General features: G+C 38.5%; 1 protein-coding gene across 5 annotated transcripts in view; it reads left to right on the top strand.

The window, feature by feature from the left end:
- The first annotated feature begins 201 nt into the window (after window positions 1-201).
- PPP1CB (protein phosphatase 1 catalytic subunit beta) overlaps window positions 202-22,267 on the top strand; it is a 36,508-nt gene continuing 14,442 nt past the window's right edge. The window contains exons 1-4 of one of the 5 annotated variants that reach the window (XM_024998986.2): window positions 202-307; window positions 700-839; window positions 19,546-19,677; window positions 21,510-21,740. In XM_024998986.2, coding sequence (XP_024854754.1) covers window positions 788-839; window positions 19,546-19,677; window positions 21,510-21,740 — 415 coding nt within the window. In that variant the 5' untranslated portion in view covers window positions 202-307; window positions 700-787. 5 annotated transcript variants of the gene reach the window in all.

Raw genomic sequence — 22,267 nt, 5'->3', positions numbered from 1 at the left:
CCCGCTTACTGAGGAATTGCTTGTCAAATCAGGGACTGAAACGAAAAAAAGAAAAGCGAGGCGGGAACAGCCACAACCGCGTATGCGTAGCGCCGGAGCCTGGCCAGCTGGGAGGCGGGAAGGTCAGCACTGCCTACGCGCGCTCTGCGTAATGGGAGCTTCCCCAGCGCAGCAAACCCTGGGAGCCTCTGGGGCGCTTGCGCAGCCGCCGAGATTCAGCGCAGTGGAACTGGCGAGGAAGGGCGACGCACCTGCGCGAAGGGGGCGGTGCGGCGCGGCGGCGGTGGTGGCGGGAGAACCGAGTCCAGTGCGATTGCGCGAGGGCAGGGGGTGGGTGAGGCGGGGACGCGCGGGGAGTACGCCGTGCGCCTGCGCGGGGGGCTGCGTGGCGCGGTGGCGGGGCAGGGCGGTGTGGAGTGAGTGGCGCTGCGGGTGGGGCCGTCGGCGGCGCTGGTGAGCTTTGCGGAGTTGGGCGGTGCCGAGGAGGAGGAGGAGGAGGAGGAGGTGGCGGCGGCGGCGGCGGCGGCGGCTGGGTCTGACGCGGCCCGGTTCGTGGGGGGCTCCGCTTGTTTATTTATTTATTTATCGTGGGTGCCTCCGAGTGTGTGCGAGCTCCACTGCTAGGTGGGGAGGGGGTGGGGGGAGGGCCCGGGGGAAGGGGGAGTTGGAGTTGGGGTCGAAACGCCGCGTGACTTGTAGGTGAGGGCACGCCGAGCGGTCGCCGCAGACTCCGCCGCCGAGAAGCCCTTGTTCCCGCTGCCGGGAAGGAGCGTCTGGTGCCGACAAGATGGCGGACGGAGAGCTGAACGTGGACAGTCTTATTACCCGACTGCTGGAGGGTGAGTCGGGGCCCGGCGGGCCGCGGGGAGGGGACGCTTTCCCTTATCCCTCCTGGTCCCTCAGGCGCTGGAGCCCGAGGGAACACCCCCCCCCAATCCCCCCACCCCCCCGACGCCCGCTTCCCTGCTTTTCCCGCCCCGAGGCGGCCGCCGAGGATGGGGGCGAAGAAGCTGGTGGGCCAGGGGAGCGGCCTCCGGGAGAGAGGCCGGGCGAGAGGTGCTGTCCCCGCGGGCGGGCAGTGCCCCGCGGACCTTCGGGGACCCGCACGGCGGCGCGCGGCCGGGGCGTGGGGTGACCCTTTCCAGAAGGAGGGGGTCGGGATGCGTGCTCCGATGCATTGTATGCCCGCGAATTGTATGTTTCTCCTCTGTTCTCTTTGTGCCTTGCCCTTGGCTGCCTCCCGATTCTTGTTCTGGGAGTGAAAAGAAACAAATTTTTTTTTAAATCTTTGTGGGAAAACTGATCGGTTCAGCAAATTTTACATGATCCTACAGGGCGAACTATTCAGGGAGAAGATAACACTAGCGAGAGTACCTCCCATGTCTAATTTAGCTTTGAAAAATAGTAAAACAGGTCTGACCGAGGCGAAGAAGCACGCCAGAAATAATGTAGACACACGTTTGCTGTGGGGATTAGTTTCCGGATTTGAGAATTTTAACAGGTTTGAGCAGGGTTTAATTTCTGCACAAACTTAGAAAAGGTCGATTGTAAAGCCTCTGTTGTGTTTAAAGGGTCTTTACAAGTCTTCGCAGCTTTTGAAGTTTCTGGGCCCTTCTGTTTTTATTGGATAGGTTTATGTTAGGGTTGGGGATTGAGGGATAAGGAAGAGATGGAGAGGCTAGGATATTACTCAAAGTCCATCGCGGTCTTCTGCCCGCGAATGCCTTTATCCCAACATTTGCGTCATCACTAACTGCTTTGTGAGTGTGTAGAAAACAAATTAACCCATTAAAAAAAAAAGATTTAGAGTCCTCTCTGTCGGAAACCGTGGCAGGATTACATAGACGTTGTTACTTGCTTTCGAATTTCCTGAAGATAATTGTTTTTCACAGTGAAACAGTATGTACTTACTGTGATGGAAAAGCATCATACAAGATTGTATGGTTGGGGGGCGGAAGGGAGGGCGCTAGTTCCTTTTTTTGGCCGAAGTGTCGGTATCTCATCAGTTTCTGTGTATACCGGTTGTGTAACAAACTACAGTAAATTTGCTGCAGATGTGAGACTGAATGTCTTTTAAGACTGAATAAGAAGCAAAGTTTTACCAGGAACTCTTACTTACTTTTTCCTTTACTATCAAGTTATTCCTGGGAGGCCCCCTGGTGCCTGCAGTCAGTGTTCACTGTTTAAGACTTGGTGGATTTTAACAGATGTGAACATCTTGCTGGGTGTGAGACATTTGCTTTAGGGGGGAATTTTTTTTTTTTTTTAATTTGTTGTTTGTTCTGAGAGGGAAATGTAGCTGTTTAAAATTTTTATTATCTTGTTAACTTTGGGAGAAGTTTATGCTCACCATGAACTTGGCTTGTAAATTTAAATATTTAAAAATCTGATGCTTGTATCCAACTTGTTCATTTTTATTTTCCATATACTTATTTATATACTTTATAGGCATAAGACAGAATAAACTTATGTATTTTTAAATGCTTGATGTGGGACGTCTTAAATCAGATGATTTTATGAAGTGATTGTTTCTGTGAATTTGAATTACATCAGTGTTCGGTTCTGGTTTTTGATGATCATTTTCCAGACATTTTCCCCTTTTAAATTAGCAAGAATTTATTGACCTGCTTTGTGCCAGTCACCAGGAGTGCAAAGACAAGACACTGTCTCTTCATTCAGGGAATTCCCAATTTAAACAAGTGATTTTCAAGCTTTTGCAGCCTGCTCTCTGTCAGTAAAGGGTACCATTACTTGCTCCTTAATCCTGGGAAGTATATTTAGTTTTGACAGTGCCTCCCTGGGATTCTTAAATTCTCCAGGCTCCTTTCTCCTTTGCAAAATCTAGACCTGTCCAAAGACATCCAAAACAGACTTGGATTTTCTAGTAAGTAGTTATTTTTAGTCTTGAAATAATTTTTTTTTTAGTTTCCAAATAAAAATTAATTGATTTTCAGTGACATTACATTTTAATTAAATTTAACTGAAATTCAAGTGAGGTTGCTTAGCAGAATAGCTGTAGTTAAATTTTTGGTTTGTCTTTAGTATTAAATGAAGGTACAGAACTTGATCAGCAATACTTGATCTCATTTTAAAGTGTTGATTGTAGTTCCATAACATAGTCTCGATTTTTTTTTCTTTTTATTACATCAAATTACCAGTCAGCTATAACACTTTTAGTATAAATTTTTATGAGTTGCTTTGTGTTTTCTTAGGTGGGCAAATCATGTGAATTGCCAAAGCACCATTTACATTTAATTTTTTTTGTTGTTATTATTTAATGCAAAACAGTATACTGATTTATTGTTTGGACAGTGCATATTCCTCCAATATATTTTCTTGATTCAGTTTTACTTACTACAAAGCCAGAGATTCCTAACACTCAGCTGTAGTGACCCTGATACTACATTGTTGTGGGTTTATCATCGTGCTTTTGACTGGTTGTTTAAATTGAAGCTAGTTTCTGTGAGTATCCTGAGAAATCCACTAAAAGCTTTTTTACTTTGATGAGCAGTTCCAAAAGGACTTAGGATGGCAGTGGGAGTATAGAGAAATCACCTGGGGAGCTTTATTCAGACTGTCAATGTTGAGTTTACTTTGGAGGAGTTGAAATAGGATGAGTAGAATCTGCTTGTTTGGGAATCTGCTTCTGGGTGGTTAAGATTGTGCTAGCTTTGTTCCCAAATACAGACATGATCCAAGTGTTTAAAAACTGGGCTGTATCAGCTGATGATAACTAACATGTGCCCATTATATATTTGATTATGTATGTGTATCATGTACATTTAAAACTGAGTGTCTGGGATATGCTTTTCTGATTATAAAAATAAGCATTCTTATTCTTACAGGAAAGAATTTCTTATATGAAACAGTGAAGAATTAAAACCAGAGTCCTCCCCATAATTCCATGATCCAGAGATAACTTGTTGAAATTTCGATGCATTTTTCTTTCAGATACTTTACATCTTTAGAATATTGTTTATGTAGCTTTATGAGTTAATTTTTAAACGTTTTCTTACAGTTTTTTTTTTTTTTTTTTGCTTTGCTACAAAGCTAAACTTAATATTACAAGATAAATTGTAGACTGTTAGTATCATGTTAGTAGACTGTTAGCAAAAACTTAACAGAATATGATTGTGTTTGTATTTTTGGCCTGGTATTTATGAAAATCTTGGGATGTGTGTATTTTTGTTTATAAATCCGTTTTTCACTTAATCACAACCTATCAGATGTCTAAATTTGTGAAACTGCTGTGATTATTTTTAGTTAAGCTGGAAGACTAAGCAAATAGGAAGTTTATGTCTTTTGTGTCCTTTTGAACGTCAAGAAAAGGAATGGATTTGGAAAATGAAGATTAATGAAACCATATTAAAGCCCTACCCCCCACCCCTTTTTTTAAGCTTTATTGTTGTTTTTTTGGCTGCACCACACAGCTTGTGGAATATAAGTTCCCCAGCCAGGAATTGAATCCTGGTCCCCTGCAGTGAAAGCACTATGCCTCCAGTTACTGGATCGCCAGGGAATTCCCAAGTCTCTCCTTTCTCCTTTTTAAATAATAGTTTTATTGAGATACAGTTCGCATACCATGCAATTTCACCTTTTGAATTGTATAATTGAGTGGTTTGTAGTATATTCACAGAGTTGTGCAACCCATCAGTCACCACCATCAACATTAGAAAGTTCTCCCCATCATTCTCAAACACACCCCTGTTCCCATTAGCTGACAAGTCCCTTTTCCCTTCACTCCTCTCCAGCACTAGGTTATCCCTAATCTACTTCCTGTGGATTTTGCCTGTTCTGGACATTTCATGTGAATGAAATAATGCATTATGTGATCTCTTGTGATTGGCTTGTTTTTAATGTTTTGCAAGTTCATCTATATTGAAGCATGTGTCAGTATTTCGTTCCTTTTATGGCTAAACAGTATTTCATTGTATGACTGTACTACATTTTTATTTGTCTGTTTGTCACTTGATGGACATTTGAGTTGTTTCCTGCTTTGGGCTGTTGTGAAAAATACTGCTATGGATGTTTATGTACAAGTGTTTGTGTGGGCATATGTTTTCATTTCCCTTGGGTAATATAACTGGGAGTGGAATTCCTTTGTCAATGGGTAACTCTGTTTAACCTTTGGAGGAACTGCCAAACTGTTTAAAGCTTCTTTTCTGATTCAGTTGTTTAATTATGACCCAGCAGTCTAAAGGTTAGGCAGTTTTGAAGGAAGTGCTAGTTGATCTTGGCAACCTCAGCTTCTGCAGGGCAAGTGTTATGTGTAAACCCAAGGCCAGGTCTCTTGGAAAAAGCAGGTTGAGGAATAGGGGAGATAGGCTGAAGGTTGCTTTCTCTCCTCTTGCTTCTTTTTAGATGAAAAGCTGGAGAAGGCATAAAGATGGTTCATTGTTCAGAGATTGAGTATTTAAATGGTTTTCCTGTTAGTTCCAGGTGAGGGAAATTTTGACAGTTTGAAGAAGTAGTCCGGAGTGTTATTATTGTATTTGAATACAGGGCTTTTCTGATAAATGTTCAAATCCAAGATTAGGATTTATTGGGATTTAGAAATCTATTTACATTTGAGTCTAGAGACAGGATTATATTAAGATTTAGGATTAGTGAGGAAGATATTAAATTTTATCAAGTAATTTTTTTCCCTCTGATGTCTTATTATCCACATTTATTGTTTTGATAGAATATCTGTTCTAATATCCTATGTTCTCAAGCAACTCTAACAGGTAAAATAATGCAGCTGTTAAGAATGTCAAAATATTTAGAAATAATTAAAATCTCAGTTTCTGAAACAAAGGTTATCCTAGAAGTCTTGGGCTCTAGGGATGCAAGAAGAAATGGTTTGCAAATGTCAGTAGGCTTACTGTGGTGTGGTGGTGGAGGATATGGATTCACAGTTGAATCTTCTAGGATTTAATTTTGAGTCTATACAAATTTATACCCTTGGACAGCAATCACTGCTCTAGTGGCTAGAAGTAGTCATTTCAAGACTTACTGTTTCTGGGAAAATAGAGGATCAGTGAAGACAGGAAGCAGAGAGATGGAGGTTACAACTCTCCTTTCTTTTTGTAAACTCTCCACCTTCCCCCAAGATTGCATATGGTTACCTTTGAAGTCTTGGTTATTAGTAGGTGAAATGCAATTTTTTTTACACCTCATCCTCTGTAATACACTGCACCTCAGATTTTTCTCTGTTAGATAACATGAAAATGCTTTAATGGAAATTAAGTCCTTATTCTACAATTAGTGAGGTAGGAGGCTAAAAATGCAGAAATTCATTCTGAAGTTAAGTATATGTAAATAACCAGTAGGCACTAGCTTGATAGAGGAATTCAGTTCCTGGTCTAGGTGGGTATTTGCCATACATAGGGAAAATAGATAAAGGACAGGGGCAGTTGTCCTTTAATCTGCCTATCCACCTGTGTATAGCAGAGTGATTTATGAGGACATACATAACCTTCCTAATAATCACTGACCTCAGGGCCCTCCCTTCCCAGATTTTCCTGCTTCTGTGCAAAGACTAGGTTTATTTCATCATGAAAGAGTTTAAGCCTTGGGCTGTTCCTTAGACCATGCCTGAGTTTCCATCTTAGTCAATTACCAAACTATTGATAGAAACATTTTCTTGATTTGAGTGCTTGCCTTTTCGGAGAAGGCAATGGCACCCCACTCCAGTACTCTTGCCTGGAAAATCCCATGGACGGAGGAGCCTGGTGGGCTGCAGTCCATGGGGTCTCGAAGAGTCGGACACGACTGAGCGACTTCACTTTCACTTTTCACTTTCCTGCATTGGAGAAGGAAATGGCAACCCACTCCAGTGTTCTTGCCTGGAGAATCCCAGGGACGGGAAGCCTGGTGGGCTGCTGTCTATGGGGTCGCACAGAGTCAGACACGACTGAAGCGACGCAGCAGCAGCAGCAGCAGCTAACACCATTTTAACTTTTCCCTTAATCCTGCCACCTATTTTCAACATTTAAAGAAATCAAGTTACTTTTCCCCATAAAAGAAATTTAAAGTGAAAGTGAAGTGGCTCAGTCGTGTCGACTCTTTGCGGCCCCATGGACTATAAGCTTCCGTCCATGGCTCCTCCGTCCACGGGATTTTCAAGGCAAAAGTACTGGAGTGGGTTGCCATTTCCTTCTCCAGGGGATCTTACCAACCCATGGATTGAACCCATGTCTCTCACATTGTAGGCAAACAAATGCTTTTACCATCTGAGCTACCAGGGAAGTCCAAAGAAATTTAAGGACTTCTATTAATATAGCTTTCTCTAATGTTGTACTTAGCAGTTACGGCTCTTTTATTTTAAATGGAAAGCTGAGAAGAAAACTTTATAGATACTTTTAGGTTTTTCTGTGATATTTGAATATTTATCAAATAATTGAGCCAGAGTAGTGAAAGAAAATGACTAGGCTTCTGAGTGGAAGTGAAAGATCTAAGTTACATAATGACAGAGAGGAGGGTATTTTATGAACATCAGACCTTAGCTGCAATTGTTATGTGAATCCTAAATAAAATCAGGTGTACATTTGTTTACTCAAGGTGTATCTAAGTATTGGTACATGCTGATACTTGTTAAAGATACAGGTTCTACATGTGTTACAATTTCAGCTTATTCCCAGTTTCTTCTGTATTTCTGGGATGATAATAGGTACCTGCTTCATAATGTATCTATTTGTAACAATTAAACCGGTAAAACACTTTGAACATAATAAAAGCTCCGAAAATGTTAGTGTTCTTGTTTAGTGTAAACCTGAGCCAAGATAAGGTAAGAGAGGGCTTCTTAATGCTGGTGAGCCCTGGACCCTCTCCACAGTAATTTTTGAGAAGGTTTATTTCTAGTGAGGATCTAACAGACGTGCGTTGTTTGTTGCATACAGCCACGTATAGAACTGTGTGTGTGTGTAAAACATTTCTTTCCTATTACTGTTATTTGGCATTTATAATCTGGTTTGACATATTAATGTTGGTGCTGAGGGGGAGAGAGATTTTTAGGCAGAATAAAGTGGTGAAAGGTGATTTAAGGAGATTTGGTGTATGCTTTCTTTTGATTAGGGACTAGAGAGCAGTGGATTTCAAACTTTGAATCTTGAGACTACTTTATATTCATAAAAAGAACTGAGGACAAGAGTTTTCGTGTGAGTTGTTTATCAGTACTGTTAGAAATTAAAACTACGAATTTAAAATTTTGATAACCTGTTCATTTTATGTAAGTAGAGTTTGCTTTCTACAACAAAAATATTAGGGATCAGCACATTTCTTTAATGTCTAGCTTTGTAGAAGACAGAAGAATTCTCATACCTTCAGTTTGTTTTGATAACATTGTTTTGGTTGAAGTATCTGAAGAAAATCTGTACTTTTACAGATAAATCAGAAAAGGAGTATTTTAAAAGCATTTATAGATAATGGTGGATATTCTTTAATAGTATAATAGAAATTGACAAGTGGTAATTTCTTAAAGGTTAGTTGTAATGTGGAATCTGAAATGTTCTCTTACATCAAAATCCATTGATCTATCTTGCATTTTAAATGGATCTTACAAATGATTTTGTAACATGCCTTGGTTCTTTTAAAATCACTGGTTAAGGTGATTTATGCAGATGTTAAAAGTTGACACATTTTATACAACATTAAAGAATCACATTTGTTAATTTAGAACAAGGTATCAGATGAGTCCTTAAGTATGAAAAAGCTGTCAAATTCATGGTGCTGGATACAGAGTTTCCAAAATTTTAATTTTCACTAGCAACAAATGCTGTCAATTGTTTCATTTGAAATGACAGGCTCACTTTGTTCATTTTCAAGCATATCTGTTATATATCTTGAGTGAGTAACTATAGTTTGTTAGTTGTGCTTTCCAGCAAAAGAGATGTTCTGTGAAAGAAAAATTAGCTGGATCACTTTGGTACTTCAACAGTCACTCTAGAGCTTTTCTTGAAGACAGCCATTGTACTAGAATATGCAACAGGAAAGCTTCATGGATACTTTCCATTTCCTCATGCAGAATATTAGAAAGATGTATACTCAGTGGTGGAGATTTAATAAAATTCATCATTTTTACTGCTTAAGGGCATTTTAATTTGAAACTGGATCTTTCTGTTTCACTGTAAGCGCATGGCACTTCAGTGCCACTGACTTGGTTTCTGCTCAGGTGCCTGCATTTTAATCATCGTTTTCACCATGCATATGTCAATGCAGTAAAAAAGAGGATCACACTCTGAGAACCCACAGGCCTACAGCACTCCCTTCTAATCCTGAAATGTCTAGCCTGCCCCTGTATCTGTTAAGTTTTCTTCTTTACTCTTTTTTCATTATCTGTTTGTTTACTAGTGTACCTGAAATGATACAAGCAGTTCACAGACTCCTCTGAGAAATCGTGAAAGCCCTGGGCCTTCCCCGAAAAATATGCATGTTTATATACACAGTACTACAGACAGGGGGATTACAGAGCTCCTGAAGGCCATCTGTAGACTCAGATCATATTAATAATTACTATCAGGCAAACTTAAGATAAAATTATGGCAGCTGCCTAGTTCTTTCATTTAAAACCAAAATTCCACATTCTAGCCAATTGTAAAAATTTTACGTTTTTAAGTTAACTTTGCTGTTTAGTATGTAACCTTGATTGAATCATTTTAGTATTGTAGAAATTAAAATATTAAAGGTTAATGAAGATTACTAAGATTTCATGGGGCAAAAATAGTAATGGAATTATTCTCTTGACATTCTTTCTGTTTCAGAGAAGACAGTTATTAGTAAAAAACTTGCTGGAAAAAAATTGCATATTGTTATTGAAAATAAAATTTAGCATACACACAACACAGACATACATATCATGCACCATTTGTAATTTAAGAGACAAACCTGCATTGAAAAGACTTTTAAAAGAATTTGAAATATAGTGATTGAGTATAATTTTTTGCAGTCATGAGAAGGGACTTCTTTTAGGGGAGAAGACAACATTTTGTTTAATTGAGGTTCAGAGTTGGTGTTCTGTATCATCAAAGTCAATGGAAGTGTTTGTCTATTGTTGATCTATAATGAGATTTTATGTATTTTATCTTGGAAGCTGTCTTAACACAGATAGGTACTGCCAAAACTAGTATCAATCTACAAGCATATGGTTTTAGTTAAGTGATTTTAGTCATCACTTGGAAGGTATTTATAGGATTTTATTAGTCCTCTCTTGATATCTGCCTTTTAGCATGTCATTACATTACAGATTAATCAATTCCAGTAATAGGTTAGGTGGAAGCTTCTCACCTGCACAAATAAATGAATTTTGATATATTTTGCATTAGCACTAAGATCTGATGAATGCTGTTAGAACTGTGGTTTGAGCTTAGAAAATAGTATTCAGTGCAAAACTTATGAGGGAGTAAAAATCTCACTTGTTTTAACTTTTGACAACCCTGAAACTGTATAAAGCAACCTGACATTTGCTTGTGACCCAGGCAACGTTAGTTGTTAAAGTGACTTAATATAGTATATGTTTCACATACAAGGTTTTTTGTTTTGGGGGTTTTTTTGCATTTTAATTTTAGGTTTTAACTGAGAAATATTATTAGGTTTGTAGTAAAATCTAATTTATAAAACCTACTCTCTGTTTGATAGTAGTGATTGGGGGTTACTCTTCTCATTCAGAAAAATTTCAGTATCAGCCCTAAGCCTTAAAAAAATCAGTAAAACTTCATCACTACTGAACTGCTCTGTGCTAGGGCAAGTCAGGATATTCAGCTTTTGTTTCTCACAAACATTTGTGGACCCGACCATGGTTAGGTTTATGAGAACTAATGAAGTATACCATTGGTATCGCTGGTTCAACGGTGTGATTAGAATCTTTTTCCACTCAGTAACTGCACTATAAACTTTAAATACCTTCAATTTTTACAGGCTTTTTAAAATTATCCAACTAAGTCTTTTTCTGCTCCATGCATAGTTTTACCTGCATCATTGTTGTGGGTTTGTTTGTTTGGCTTCTTTGGAAAAAAATTTTTTTTTTAGGCCGCACAGTGTGGACTGTGGCATCTTAGTTCCCCCACCAGGGTTTGAACCATGTTGCTCCCCACTCCCTGCCGTGGAAGCGTGGAGTATTAACCACTGAACCTCCAGGGAAGTCCCTCTTTGAAAATATTCTTGTCTGTGGTTGTTCCACTCATACTGTTCATGGAGGCTAACTTTTCTGTCATTTCAAATTCAGTATTGGCTCCTCAAATAAGCAACAAATAAGTATTGGCAGTATCTGTGAATGCATTCATTAAGAGCCAATGAAACCACTCAAAATTGTTCGTTTTTTTAACTCATTATTGATGTTGCTTCCAACGTTGTCAACTCTTCAAGAGCTGTTTTTACAGAAAGACTTCAATAAATACATATAGTTTGGGGACATATTTCTTTGGCTTTTCCAAACAAACATGATTTAATTAAGTCACCATTAGTAAATGGCTTTCCTCACTTGCTAATACATGAATCAGTTGGAAACTTACTTTCATTGCAGCCTCATTTCTATTTTTGTGCAGAAATTCTGCTGTGATGAGATTCTGTTAAAATTTTTTTTTAAAGTTTTGTTACTTCCTGTGAGTTGGGAATGTTGTGACAAGTGCTCAGTTTCCTAATGTTAACACATATTTTATTCTTTTAGCTGGAAAGTCATAAATATAATGCCTGATAGTCTAATCCAGTAACAAAATAATCTACACTCCATTGTGCCTTAGACATTCACATTCCACTTTTCTTCCTTTAACATGATGAGTATGCACTAGTAATAAAATTAAAATAAAATGGCACTCAATACATTGTTGAGTTATAGCTGTATCTCTGCAATTTCTAGAACCTTGGGAAACAATGCAAAGCCATGAGGGTACCCCATGTACTCGCTGCTACAACTACTCAACTCTGCCATTGTAGCGTGAAAGTACCTGTAGGTATTGATAATAACTAAATGAATGAGAGTGGTTCTGTTCCAGTAAAATTTCATTTTTGAATGCTAACATTTGAATTTCATGTAACTTTTATGTGTCACAAAGTATTATTTTTTCCCACCTCCCCACCGTTATTAAAAATATATAAAGGACCAAATTTCACCTTGGACCTTAGTGTTTTCCCCCCTTTCTGTTGTAAACATGATTTTGCAGAAAGCTTGCTTTATCAGGAGTCAGGTACCTTGGTGCTCACACCCATGTTGCATGACTGATTCATTCACATAATGTATGGAGTTATGGCCCTTAATGTCTAGTCCTTGGCAAGGTATTTCTCAAAATTCTTTATAAAATCATATGAATTTCTAGTGTATACCCAATAATCATATTTTGTGTACTTACTATTTTCACTTGAGCAGAGGGTTTTGATCTTGAAGTACCAGTGAGTTCACCAGTCACTCCTAGAGGCATAGGGGAATAGACTCCAAATAAAAAGTGGCAGTCTTACTGGAGTAAAGAGGAGAGGTGGAAGTCTGGGGCAACTAAAGCAGTTGAAACTTAAGTCCTAAAGAGGAGAGAATCACATAGACTCTAACCTCAGAACCTGTAGTCGACTCCCGCTAAAGTCGAGGACTTCCCTGGTGGCTCAGACAGTAAAGCGTCTGCCTACAATGCGGGAGACCCAGGTTCAATCCCTGGGTCAGGAAGATCTCCTGGAGAAGGAAATGGCAACCCACTCCAGTATTCTTGCTTGGAAAATCCCGTGGGCAGAGGAGCCTGGTAGGCTACAGTCCATGGGGTCACAAAGAGTCAGACACAACTGAGCGACTCCACGTTCATGTTCTCCCTAAAGTCATTGACTTCTAAGATGCACACATGCAAGAGAAGATTCTAAGAAGTGCAGAAGAATCTGAGCAGAGATTACAGCGTTGTCCAGTACCTGCGTGGCAAAACTTGACGTTAAGACTTAATAAAGTAAGAGAGACTATATTGTACCCTGAGTTTTCTGTTGAGACCTCCATCATGGCCAAGATTGAGGGCAAAATGAAATAGACCTGCCCTCAAGAAAATGTGGGTGCATTATTGCCACACTTGCTGCTGCTAAAGGAAACAACCCTCTGTGGAGAAGATGTCATAAAAAACTACTACAGTTATTCATCCATAATCAAATATTTCTGTGAAATACTACAGGAATGCTAACATGATCAATTGACCAAAAAAAAGAAGAAAAAGTATAAATCCACCTTGTATAATTCATATATTAGAGATGTCACACAGACTTTAAGATAACTGATTTAATATGCTCAAGGTAAAGAGGAAAGGAAAAATTTCATCAGAGACCTGGAAACTTTATAACCAAAAAAATACGTTAACTAAAGTTAAGAATTTCGTAGTTGTGTTTACATACTTGCAAATTAAAAACAGCAGAATAGAGGAGTAGTAAACTAGGGGAAAATAGTTGAGTGGAAATTCTGCAGTGCTGAGAGAGAAAAAATAAAGGGGGAATACAGAAAGAAGGCAGCAGAAGACCATAGAAAAGTTTAACATGTCACCTTACACCTGTCAGAATGGCTGTTATCAAAAAGAGAACAAATAACAAGTGTCAGCAAGGGTATGGATGAAAGGAAATGCTGGTGCACTGTTGGGGGTGGGGGGTAAATTGATGCAGCCACTACAGAAAACAGAATGGAGGTTCCTCAAAATATTAAAAATAGAACTACTGTAGGATCCAGCAATTCCACTTCTGGGTATGTAGCTAAAGAAAACAAAAATACTAATTTGGAAAAGATGCACCTTTATGTTGCAGCATTATTTACAATAGCCAAAATGTGGATAAGTGCCCTTTATCCAGTGAATGGATAAAGAAGATATGGTGTGTGTGTTTGTATTGTGGACTATTAGCCATAAAAAAGAATGAAATCGTATCATCAGTGACAACAGGAATGGACCTAGACAGTATTTTGCTAAGTGAAATAAGTCAGACAAACAAAGACAAATACTATATGATTTCACTTGCATGTGGAAGCTAAAAAAACAAAACAGGTGAACAAACGAAACAGAAACAGTCGTAGATAGAACAAACAGATGGTGCCAGGGAGTGGGGGCTAAGAGAAATAGATGAGGAGGGTTAAGAGGTACAAATCTCTCAGTTGAAAAATAAATGAGTCAGGAGTGTGAAATGTACAGTCTGCGGAATGCAGTCAGTACCTTTGTATGGTGACAGATGGAAACTAAACTTATGGTGATCATTTTGAAATGTATAGAAATATCGAATCACTCACTGTTGCACCAGCAACTAACAGTGTTGCAGGTCAAGTACACTTCAAAAACAAACTTACTTGTGGGAAACAAAGATCAGATTTGTGGTTACCAAAGGTGTGGTTACCAGAGGAGGGGAATTGATTGAAAGTAGTCAGAAGGTACAAACTTCCAGTTATGAGATACATACTGGGTATGTTATATACAACATGATAGTTATAATCAACACTGCTGTATGTTATATATGAAAACTGTTTAGACAGTGGATCCCAGGGAGTTGCCTGGCAGTCCAGGGCTTAGGACTCTGCACTTTCACTGCAGAGGCCCCGGTTCAGTCCCTAATGGGGGACCTAAGATCCCACAAGCTACATGCACAGCCATAAAAGAGAAAGAGTGGAACCTGGGAGTTCTTATCACAAGAGAAAAAAGCTTTTTTTCTGTTTTGTTTTGTTTCTATGTGAGATGATGGCTATTCACTAAACTTAATTGTGGTAATCATTTTGTGTTATTCTCCTTAAACGTATTCAGAGGTGTATGCCAATTATATCTCAATAGAACTGGGAAAAAAATTTTTTTAAGGGGGAGAAAAAGAATTTTGACCTTTATTCTATACCATACACAAAATTAAGGTAGATTATTGAATGAGTTAGGCTAAACAATAAAGTATCTAAAAGGTTTAAAAGTAAACATAAGGAAATACTTAGGAGAAGGCAAACATTTCTTGAACATGATGTAAGACACCAAAAAAAAAAAATTCAAGATGGATTTAAATACATTAAAGTATATCAGTTTTATCAAAGGCAGCAGTAAGAGAATGAAATTTTCTTGGGCCCCAAAATCACTGCAGATAGTGACTGCAGCCATGAAATTAAAAGACACTTTGGAAGAAAAGCTATGACCAACCTGGACAGCATATTAAAAAGCAGAGACATTGCCAATGAAGGTCCGCCTAGTTAAAGCTGTGTTTTTTTCAGTAGTCAGGTATGGATGTGAGAGTTGGACCATAAAGAAAGCTGAGCGCCAAAGAATGGATGCTTTTAAACTGTGATGTTGAAGAAGACTCTTGAGAGTCCCTTGGACAGCAAGAAGGTCCAACCAGTCCATCCTAAAGGAAATCAGTCCTGAATATTCATTGGAAGGACTGATGCTGAAGCTCAATACTTTGGCCAATACTTTGGCCACCTGATGCGAAGAACTGACTCATTGGAAAAGACCCTGATGCTGGGAAAGATTGAAGGCAGGAAAAGAAGGGGACAACAGAGGATGAGATGGTTGGATGGCATTACTGACTTGACGGACATGAGTTTGAGCAAGCTCCAGGAGTTGGTGGTGGACAGGGAAGCCTGGCGTGCTGCAGTCCATGGGGTCACCAAGAGTCTGACAGGACTAAGCAACTGAACTGAAACTGGGAGAAGATACTTACAATGTATCTGACAAAGAATTCATCTGGAATATGTAAAGAATTCCTACAGATCAGTTAAGTCCAGTTTTAAAGAATGAACAAAAGACTCAAAATGAACTTCACACAAAAAAAAGGATGTCCCAGTGGCCTATTGAGCATATGAAAAGGGTAATGCAAACCAAAATCTCACTGAATATCACTACACCCAACAAATTGACTAAAACTGGTGACAAAGAGGTAGAGCAGCATTGCTGGTGGGATTGTAAATTGGTTTAACCACTCTAGGAAACTGGTGGTATCTGCTTCTTAATAAAGCTAAGTCTTCCTGTGACCCAGTAGTCCTCCTGTTACATGTATACCAAGAGAAATGTACATGAATATTCAAAGCATTCATAATAGCCTCAAACAGGAAATGACCCAAATAGAGTATATAAATATATTTTGGTGTATTCGTATGAGAAAATACTTCAAATGGCTGCTAAATACAGCATGCATGAATCTCACGTGACAGTGAACAAGAGTGTATACTATTTATAAATTTATACTATAAATTTCTATTTAAAATTCAAAAACATTAGACTAATCTATGCTGAAAGAAATAAGAATAGTAACCTTGGGCATTATTATTGAATGGTTAGGGCTTAAGGGAGCCTTGGGCTGCTGGAAGTATTCTGTGTCTTGATCTGGGTGGTGGTTACCTAGGTGTATACATAAACCGTACTTTATATAATAGCTCAATTGATTTTTAAACATTAATAGTACAGTAGATATTTGCTGTAACAGAATTTTCACCTGGCTTGCATTTATTACCTACTGAAAATTTTTGGGGGGGAAATTTTTGACTAAAAAAATTTTTATGAGGTGGACTAGAAAGAGTATTGATTTTTTTTTTTTTTTGGTTTTTTGAATATTGAGTTTTAAGCCAGCTTTTTCTTTTTTTTTTTTTTTTTCTAATTTTATTTTATTTTTAAACTTTACATAATTGTATTAGTTTTGCCAAATATCAAAATGAATCCGCCACAGGTATACATGTGTTCCCCATCCTGAACCCTCCTCCCTCCCCATACCATCCCTCTGGGCCGTCCCAGTGCACCAGCCCCAAGCATCCAGCATCGTGCATCGAACCTGGACTGGCAACTCGTTTCCTACATGATATTTTACATGTTTCATTGCCATTCTCCCAAATCTTCCCACCCTCTCCCTCTCCCACAGAGGCCATAAGACTGTTCTATACATCAGTGTCTCTTTTGCTGTCTCGTACACCGGGTTATTGTTACCATCTTTCTAAATTCCATATATATGCGTTAGTATTCTAAGAGTATTGATTTTTGAGTTTGAAGACCTTGTTCTGAATTCCTTTCTGCTGCTTTTTACTCCTGTAGTAATCTTGTGCAGATTATTTTAATCTCTTTCTGTTATTGTAGAATGTAGGTAGTAACTTCCCTTTTTAATTCTCGGGATACCAAAAGGATTAAATGAGATGATCGATGTGAAGTTGCTTTGCACTAAATTAATTATGCAGATATGTAGTATGTTCATAATTTAAAGACACTTGGGTCTAGATGCATAAACCCACATTCTGTAATTCCTCATGAATATTGTGATAGTGATCTAGTTCCCCCGTGTAACAGATTGCCTAGATTTATTCCCTTTTATCAGATAACTGAGAATTTTGAAGTGTTCTTGGAAGCCTTGGAGTCTGCACTGGTGGGAGCATGACTTTTACATTGAAAGACAGTGGGATTGCCCTGAGCAGTTTACCCTGTTCTCCCAATCATTTTGCTGATGTATCCTAAAATTTGGTCACGTGTCAGAAGCTTAACCCTTGGAAGAACCTTTAACTTCATCAACTTTTAGAAGTGATTGATTATGAAAGTCGCTGTTTTATTTGCCTGTGGAGGGTAGGGCAGCTATTACCAATTACAATTTTAAGAAAGTACTGATTGCAAGGTATCTCCTAACTTTTAGAGATATTAATTGGGAAAAAGCATGCAGTGAAATACAAGAAGTTTTGGTAAATTTTAGTTTCTGTGGATTAGCATGACTTAAAAGTTGAAGCATTTTTAGCCCTGTAAAAATGTTAGTTGAAGTGTACCTAACTGTAACTTAAATTACTTGCATGGGAGGCCAGAATTAAAGATGGAGCTTACAGAGGAAATAAAGCAAATTATGAGATAAAATATTCACCACTGGAATTTAGACACTTTAACACATCAAAGTGACCCACACTAGTCTTAATTTGCTTAATAATCATTGCCATCAAATTAAAACTAAATTTTGATAACCAAGAAGTGTTTTATTACTACAGAGTCACAGCAGAAATTGTGGAAACTTCTTTGAGAGCCCAAAGTATTTTGTTTGTATTGTCCATTGCTGTTATCTCTAAATAATTACCTTTAGGTGTGTGTTTGTCATCTGAAAGCCCCCAGAAACCTTTAATCCTTCAAGGAGAATACTTTTTACCTCCTAAAACTAAAATAGATAGGTATTTGATGTACTGATTGTAAAACCTTTTTTGTAATCATCATTTCCCACATTTACATTTTTGTACCAAGATTAATAATTGTTCCTATTGCAGGGCATTGAATCTAAGCTAGTATTTTAGATACTTAGAGGAAGATAAAAAGTTGTGTGTTTCTTCATCTTTAAAAAATTCACGTGTTTCAAGAAAGTAGGTAATTGAGAACTAGTACTTAAAAGGCTAAGTTTCCATAGTAAAAGCAGTTCTGATCATGGTTTGGATTTCAGAAATGGTCTTACTGTCATATTTGCTTAAAATACATTTCAACATTGTCTCTTTGTTATATTAGTATATTAATGGATTATATATATGAATAGGCTTTTGCAGGGTTAGAGGCTTTTTTTTTTTTTTTAAGCCTCTTTCAACCTGACAAAGGAATCCGCAATTTTTAGCAAGAAATGTATGGATTAAAATGTAAATGGGAAGTCATGGGTGTATATAAAAATGTAGTCTCTGTTTTCTTTAATAAATGCTGTCAAAGTAAGATTGGCAGCTCACAGTGTATTTAAAGAGAAGGAGCCAGTAGGGAAGGTAATAATGAGAGGAAATGATTAGAAGTTCAGTTCAGTAGGGCAAGGGCTTCCCTTGTGGCTCAGCTGGTAAAGAATCCACCTGCAATGTGGGAGATCTGGGTTTGATCCCTGGGTTGGGAAGTTCCCTTGGAGAAGGGAAAGGCTACCCACTCCAGAATTCTGGCCTGGAGAATTCCATGGATGACTGAGTGACTTTCACTTCATTTTCAATAGGGCAAATAAGGGAATTCTCCATGGACCGTTCCTCCCCACTCCATCCCAGAAGTTATTGGGAACCGTATTAATTAATGAGTTTTAGTCACTTGAACTGCAAGGCCTCAAATTGACCACTGGAAAACAAAAAAGACCACATTTCCATGGTAGCAGCCTTATGGCAACCCACTCCAGTACTTCTGTTTGGAAAATCCCATGGACGGAGGAGCCTGGTGGGCTGCAGTCCATGGGGTCGAGAAGAGTCGGACATGACTAAGTGACTTCACTTTCACTTTTCACTTTCATGCACTGGAGAAGGAAATGGCAACCCACTCCAGTGTTCTTGCCTGGAGAATCCCAGGGACGGTGGAGCCTGGTGGGTTGCCGTCTATGGGGTCGCACAGAGTTGGACACGACTGAAGCGACTTAGCAGCAGCAGCAGCCTTAAGGAGCATTGGAAACCACCAACAGTGAAGATAGAGATAAGCCAAAGATCATAGAATAACCTACTGTTAGCCATGGAACACAACAGGGTATCTGATAGTTTGCTGCCTGTGTGAATCTTCTGATACTCAGAATATAGGCATGACTCCTTTTTTTAGAATTAATATTTTAAATTAATATTATTTATATATTTATATTTATATATAGATATTAATAAATTAATATCTAAAATGGATAAATTTTAGAAAACTGACCATTTTATTTACTGTTTACCAGTACGAGGATGTCGTCCAGGAAAGATTGTACAGATGACTGAAGCAGAAGTTCGGGGCTTATGTATCAAGTCTCGGGAGATCTTTCTCAGCCAGCCTATTCTTTTGGAATTGGAAGCACCACTGAAAATCTGTGGTATGTAAATGGGTAAAGTTGGCAACAATCTCTTTTGAATTCACTACACTGAAGATGAGTTAGAGAAAACATCTAAAAAGTTTTGTGAAAAAAAGGTTTGCTAGGTTTTATTACATACAATTGTAGAATTTGAGACTTTGAGAAAATGACAAGTTAGAGATGAGAAGAAAATGTTTGCTATATATACAGCAGATTAAAAGATTGCTGGTCACACTGTTACAAAGAGTTCTTAGAAATAAGAAAAAGACAATACAATTTAAAAAAAATTGAGTGGGAGCAGATTGTAGAAGAGATTCAAATGACTAGTAAACATAAGATTCTCAGACTCACTTGTAATCAGTGAGATGCAACTTAAAAACAAATCTGGGACTCTGATGAAATTGGGGGGAAAAATGTCAAAAATTGTTATCTATTGTTATCAAGGATATGGATTCGAGTACACAGGTATAGAATTTTGGGGGTCGATATGGCCATATCCATGGTCTTCTAACTTAATTTTGATTGTTTTATTTTGAAGATTATATAACTATACAATTTGTATTTGATCTTTCAAATCTTACAGTGGCTTTTGGCCAGAGGCAAAAACTTAAACCTTAAGTTAACATTGTTGCAGTTGGAAAAACTGTTGGCACAGAAAAGCATTTTTCTATAGTTTATATACAGTAGGATGTGGTATGTATAATGTACTGACTTTTGGTTTGATAATGCAGTTTTTCTTTTAGTCGGAGAAGGCAATGGCACCCCACTCCAGTACTCTTGCCTGGAAAATCCATGGACAGAGGAGCCTGGTAGGCTGTAGTCCATGGGGTCGCTAAGAGTCGGGAACAACTGAGCGACTTCACTTTCACTTTTCACTTTCCTGCATTGGAGAAGGAAATGGCAACACACTCCAGTGTTCTTGCCTGGAGAATCCCAGGGACGGGGAAGCCTGGTGGGCTGTCGTCTCTGGGGTCGCACAGAGACAGACACGACTGAAGCGACGGCAGCAGCAGCAGTGTTTATCACATAGCTTTAATGAACTTAACCATCAGCTTTTGAAGAGATAGTTGAAATTGTGTGGAAATAATCAATCCCTTCTATGAATTAAATGAAGCAAATTAAAAGTCATCTTAAAATTTAAGTGACTCAATAGTCTCAACAAGATAGTCTTTACATGCTTTCGTACAGAAATAATTTGAAAGTAATAGAAGTTATTTATACTAAATATTTAGTTTTTGCTGTTTGCTCACTACTAGGCATGAAAAAAGTGAACCTAAGTTAAATTACCAGATAATGAATGTAACTGTATTAGTATATAACAAATTGCCCCCAAACTTTGTTATTTAACAACATTAATTTATCATGTCACAGTGTCTGTGGGGTAAAAATTCAGGCAGAGCTTAGTTGGATCCTCTGGTTTTGAGTCTCTCACAAGACTACAGTCAAGATGCCATTTGAGCCTGTAATCATCTCAAAGCTCAATTGTGAAAGGATTCAGTTCCTTATGGGCCAGTGGACTGAAGACCTCAGTTCCTAAGGAGCTGTTGGCCCATGGCCTCCTTTAGTTCTTTATTAGGTTTGCTTCTCCATAAGGCAGCTTAATCATCGAGCATGAGAGATGGCAAGAGAAAGTGCAAGCAAGATGGGAAGCTACAATCTTTTGTAACCCAGTCTCCGAAGTGACAGCCCATCTCACTTTTGCTGTATCTTTTTCGTTAGAAGTAAGTCACTAGTTACAGCCCACATTCAGGAGAGAGGATTACATAAGGGTATAAACAGTGAGAATCATTTCATAGAAGCTGCTTTACCACAGTAACCATAAACTTTCTCAAACTGGCTTTTTCTGTTTTTAGGAGATATTCATGGACAGTATACAGATTTACTGCGATTATTTGAATATGGGGGTTTCCCCCCAGAAGCCAACTATCTTTTCTTAGGAGATTATGTGGACAGAGGAAAGCAGTCTTTGGAAACAATCTGCTTGCTATTGGCTTATAAAATCAAATACCCAGAAAACTTCTTTCTCTTAAGAGGAAACCATGAGTGTGCTAGCATCAATCGCATTTATGGATTCTATGATGAATGTAAGTAAAAATAAAAGCATTTCTTTTTAATTGGAAATTCTCTAATAGTTTTCCATTTCAGAAGAATTCTTTCAAGAGTTTTAAAAAATATGATCAAGCAGAAGCCCAAGAAGAGAGCCTTTCATGGAAGAGGAACCTGAAACTGGGAAACATGTTATTAGTTAAATAGGTTGCTTAGGACCTCTTCGGTCATGTTGTTTCAGGTTGGCTGCAGCTTACTCAGCTGAAAGGCCCTCTTATAATTAGTTTATGTAGTAAAAATATCCAAGTGGAGCAGAGGTCACTATAGATAGTAAGTAGCCTGTTTCTAGTCTCCATTAAGGTTTTAGTTTTCTTGTGATATGATAAAAACTCTTATTGAGCCTGTGTCACAAAAAAAATTGAGAAGTTCTATGAAATTATTTAAAATTTGAAGTTTATTAGAATTTTAATCTCTACCAATAAGGATGTTGCGTACTCTGGTCCTTATTTTGTTGTACTCTTTTTCATCAGTAGAAGTCACTGGTTTGCTGTTGTGTGGTGGTATT

This window comes from Bos taurus, chromosome 11, assembly GCF_002263795.3.
Source record: "Bos taurus isolate L1 Dominette 01449 registration number 42190680 breed Hereford chromosome 11, ARS-UCD2.0, whole genome shotgun sequence".
NCBI classification, from domain to species: Eukaryota; Metazoa; Chordata; class Mammalia; order Artiodactyla; family Bovidae; genus Bos; species Bos taurus.
Note: the sequence above shows the minus strand (reverse complement) of the source record. Positions and strands in the feature narration are given on the sequence as shown.